General features: G+C 47.9%; 1 protein-coding gene across 2 annotated transcripts in view; it reads right to left on the bottom strand.

Annotated features, from left to right (window-relative positions):
• The window catches only part of large1 (LARGE xylosyl- and glucuronyltransferase 1), a 174541-nt gene that overhangs the window by 26654 nt on the left and 143137 nt on the right, over positions 1 to 4750 (bottom strand). For both annotated transcript variants that reach the window (XR_004655415.1, XM_034863182.1), the window contains exon 10: positions 1871 to 2026. Coding sequence is in view for 1 of the 2 variants with exons in the window: in XM_034863182.1 (XP_034719073.1) it covers positions 1871 to 2026 (156 nt within the window). In the remaining variant the exon portion in view is untranslated. The remainder of the gene's footprint in view (positions 1 to 1870; positions 2027 to 4750) is intronic.

Raw genomic sequence — 4750 nt, 5'->3', positions numbered from 1 at the left:
ACAGACCTAAGTACTACACAGATAAGAACATCTGCCTCTGCACTACCAAAGTGAACCTAAAATAACTATAAAATATATGACACACACTGTTGTCCAAACCCACACAATCAACAGACAGAGGAAGTTTGTGATCAATACTGTATGGTGATGTCACCAAGTGGTGTCCCATTTCATAGGGGTATGTTTTCACCCCTTACCCCTACCCCTTGGTTTCAAGGGCCAAGGGGTAGGGGTAAGACGGGGAAATGGGATTCAGCCTTAAACCCTATTTACCTCTTGCAGAGAGACATTTTTTGGGATGCTTTGCTCTGCAAAGATTTGGGTTTGGTAATTTATCTCATGGGTCAGACTCCTCTACTCCGCCCCCGTTGCTTGTGTTACTGCCAACTATATGCATTCGCCTTTCTTTCCACTTCAACTAGAGGGACATGCCAGGGTTGTCCCTGACCCCGCTGCTGTTTGCCGGTTGAACCTCTCAATTGCACTTTACAAGTCCTCAATTCATTTCCACGGTATCACCAGCTATGGAGTGGAGCACAGGGTATCCCTTGACCTTGACAATCTTTTGCTTTTTTTGACGGAACCTATAGCCTCCATCCCTTATGCTGAGTCTATTGTAAGAGACTTTGGCTCTTTCTCAGGCTATAAGCTGAATTTTCTAAAACATTGTGTTTCCTGGTAAACAGCCCAGCCTTACAAGTTAAACAGCCTTCAATTACCTTTTGTTTGGCACAATCTGGTTTTAAATATCTAGGTTTAAAGATTACCAGTACCCTGACTTCTCTTTTTGAAGTTAATTTATCACTAACATGAAAGCCCACTTTCAGAGGTGGAGCAGTCTGCCCCTTTGACCCTTAGGAAAAGTTCAATGAACATCTTGCCCAAATTTCTGTATATTTTCCGATGTCTTTTTGAACTCTCAAAATTGGATGTATTGGTTGGCCCCTGAAACTGGCCGGTGCAATCGTGTTGTTGTTCTTCCCTCGCGGCTCTGGTTTGCTCCTCTCTCCCTTTTTTTCCCTTTTTTCTCCCTCTCGCCACTTCATGAGCCCTGTTATCCTGTCTTCATATTACTATAATTGTTAATATAATTTTAAAATATTTCTCTTGGCGTTGTAGTGCTATTATTATTTTTTAAAATAATTTTCTTTTTTAACCCTAACACACGCACGCACGCGCACACACACACACACACACACACACACACACACACACACACACACACACACACACACACACACACACACACAAAATCAATCCTGTCAATCCTACAACACAACTCCCAACCCCCCCATCCTATCCATCTTACATCCTTGTCCTCCTGTGTCCTGTGCATGGTTGGTGCAGCAAGATGAATAGATGCTGTTTTGTTTGACCAAATTGTTGGAAATGTAAGACAGAGGACGGACAGTTACTTCATGTCCTATGGTCATGTGATAAAGTCCAGAAATTTTGAACCGAGATACACGATAGCTATGTCTCATAGCAGGGACCCAAGTACCATTCAGCCCAAGATTGTTCTAGGAGATGGACCAATCCTAAGCAGAATAGATAGACGTTGGATCCAAACTGGTTTAATGATAGCCAGACGGATTGAAGGGGTGCCAATTCAAGAGTGGGCTTGTAAAATGGCTAGGGTGCGGCATATGAAAAGATGTCATATAAACGTTTTGCCAGATTGGATGTCTACTCTAGGAAATGGGGAAGGTACTTGAGCTTTCTGCAGTGTCTTTGTCCTATAGAAAGACGTGTATGATGACCTTCGTTCTGCACGAATACACAAACCGTTACAGCTACAGTTGACTGAACACTAGTTTAGTCAGCATTTAATTCACACCACAACCAGAAATACAGAAGCAATTCCACCTACGTTCTCACTGTTGTGGTCAGCCTCGCTGGGACATCCAAACAGCTCTCGTCGCAGCAGGTTGCCATCGTACTCCAGAAAGGTAAGATAGAGATTCCGAAAAAACTCCACATGCTTGTTCTTAACTCGCAGCTTTTTGGGAGAATTCCAGTGGATCACCTAGGCAGAACCACAGAGAGGAGAGCAGTGAAGACATTGTTAGGGTACTGCTGTTATTGTCATAAACGAATTATTTTGTTGCAATGCATGGACCAATAAACCAGTTGCATTCCACCAAATCATAAAACCAGTTCTGGGACTTAATCCACTGTCATTCTAACCCGAAGTCTTTTCCCTAGGTCTCTACCGACCCCCCTGTAGATTAATAATTATTAAAAAAAGTTTAAATATAAAAGTATAAAGAAAACATTTCAAACATTATCTTTCTCACTATTTCTTTTAGTAATGACACTTTTAAGATTGACTCAAAAATATCTACCTACATTAAAGAAAGACAGTATGTCATGAGCCCTCTCTCTGCCTGGTAACACGCTGATTGGAGTTTGATGACTTCCGCCTGTTTCTGCTCTGCTCTGCCTCACCCTCGTTACCTACCAGCTGCACTGCATTCACCACTCATCATGTCCTGTATATAATGCCTTGTTTTTCAGTCCTCCCTTGTCAGATCGTCTGCTACCAGTACCGGTTACCTGCCAGTTTTTGGAAAAGCCTTTTGACTCAATTGCGTCCGTGTTCTCCTGCTCCGGACCTCTCGGATCATCCAGCTCCTGCTCTCTACTGGGGATCTACACATGTGCTGATTTTTGGATTTCCCGGTACCTCTGAAACTCCCATACCCCCAACCCTTTAATAAACTATTGAACGTGACGCTTTTGTGGTCCTCGTCGTGTTTGGTGTCTGACAGTACGATCTGACCAAACATGGACCCAGCGCACGGTCATAACAGCATGGAAACCGACGGCTCAGAACCACCCACCGCCATGCAACGCCTGGCAGAGACAGAGAGAGAGGTGGATCGCAACAAGGCTGACATTGCCTCTCTACTCCAAGCCGGCTTCCAACAGCGTCAGCAGTTCCAGCAGCAACAGCAACAGCAACAGCAACAGCAACTGCAACAGCAACAACAACTTGCAATGATTATCCAACTTCTCACCAACCTTTCTCCTCTGCCTGCCTCCACCGGCCCAGCTCCAGTCAGCCTGCTCACCGGCCCAGCACCCGAGTCTCCTGCCCAGTCCCCTACTGCCGCGGCTGTCGGTGTCCTAGAACCCAGGATCGGCAATCCAGAACGGTTCAACGGCGACCCAACCCAGGTACGGGCGTTCCTGACGAGCTGTCGTGTCCAGTTTACCCTGCAACTGTACTGTGGTGGGGATGGTCATTGAGTCGCCACCTGTCCAGCAAAAGCCGGAGCTCACCGGATGTAGGAGGAATCCGGATGAGCTCAATGAACATTCCGCCCTCCATCAGTCGTAAATCCCTCATCCAAGTCTGTCTTCACCTGTCTGATTCTACCCACACTCTGGCAGCTCTGGTGGACTCTGGCGCAGAAGCAAACATTATTGACACGGGACTTGCTCGTCAGCTGGGCTTGGAAAACCATCGCTTGTCCACCCCTGTTCCAGCCCGGGCCCTGGATGGTCACTTACTTGGCACAGTTACCAGCATCACAGCTCCCGTATCTATGATGGTGTCAGGAAACCACCGTGAGACCATCCGCTTCCATCTGCTCAGCTCTCCAGGCCAACCCCTAATCCTGGGCTACCCTTGGCTCCGTCTCCACAATCCTCACTTCGATTGGGCCTCCGGAACTGTGAAAGAGTGGGGGGTCGCCTGCCACCTGACCTGTTTGCGTGCTGTCTCGCTGCACCCCGGCTCAGTATCCCCCGGCATTGCCCCCGACATTTCTAATGTTCCTGACTGTTACCATGGTCTCCGAGAGGTGTTCAACAAGACCAAAGCCATGTCACTACCCCCACACCGTCCGTACGACTGTGCCATTGATCTTCTCCCTGGTACTGCTCCACCCAAAGGTCACCTCTACTCACTATCACCTCCGGAGAGAAAAACTATGGAGGAATACGTCAGGAACTCCCTGGCAGCTGGACTTATCCGCCCGTCTTCCTCTCCTGCTGGTGCCGGGTTCTTCTTTGTGGGAAAGAAAGATGGTTCTCTTCGCCCCTGCATTGATTATCGAGGTCTCAATGAAGTTACAGTGAAGAACCGGTACCCTCTGCCTTTACTCACCTCTGCTTTTGAGCTGCTCCAGGGATCCACTATCTTCAGAAAACTGGACCTTAGGAATGCTTACCACCTAGTGCGAGTAAGGGAGGGTGACGAGTGGAAGACTGCATTCAACACCCACACCGGCCATTACGAGTACCTGGTAATGCCATTTGGCCTCACCAACGCCCCAGCGGTATTCCAGGCGCTGGTAAATGATGTGCTGCGGGACATGCTGAATAAGTTCGTCTTCGTGTACCTGGACGACATCTTAATATTCTCCACAACTCTGTCTGAACACATCCGTCATGTCCAGCTGGTTCTTCGTCGACTCCTGGAGAACTCTCTCTATGTCAAAGCAGAGAAATGTGAGTTCCATGCTAAGACTGTGTCATTCCTGGGATACTTCGTCACTGAAGGCAATATCCAGATGGACCCCGCAAAGGTCTCGGCAGTCACCTTCTGGCCAGTTCCGAGGAATAGAAAGATGTTGCAGCAATTCCTCGGTTTTGCCAATTTCTACTGGAAATTCATCCGGAGCTACAGCTCCGTCGCCGCTCCCCTCACAGCTCTGACCAGCACTAAACACCCTTTTTTCTGGACCCCAGAGGCCAACACCGCCTTTCATACCCTCAAGGCCCGGTTCACCACTGCCCCCAT

This window comes from Etheostoma cragini, chromosome 23 (genome assembly GCF_013103735.1).
Source record: "Etheostoma cragini isolate CJK2018 chromosome 23, CSU_Ecrag_1.0, whole genome shotgun sequence".
In the NCBI taxonomy this organism is placed as follows: Eukaryota; Metazoa; Chordata; class Actinopteri; order Perciformes; family Percidae; genus Etheostoma; species Etheostoma cragini.
The sequence above is the reverse complement of the archived record's forward strand: the minus strand, read 5'-3'. Positions and strand labels throughout refer to the sequence as shown.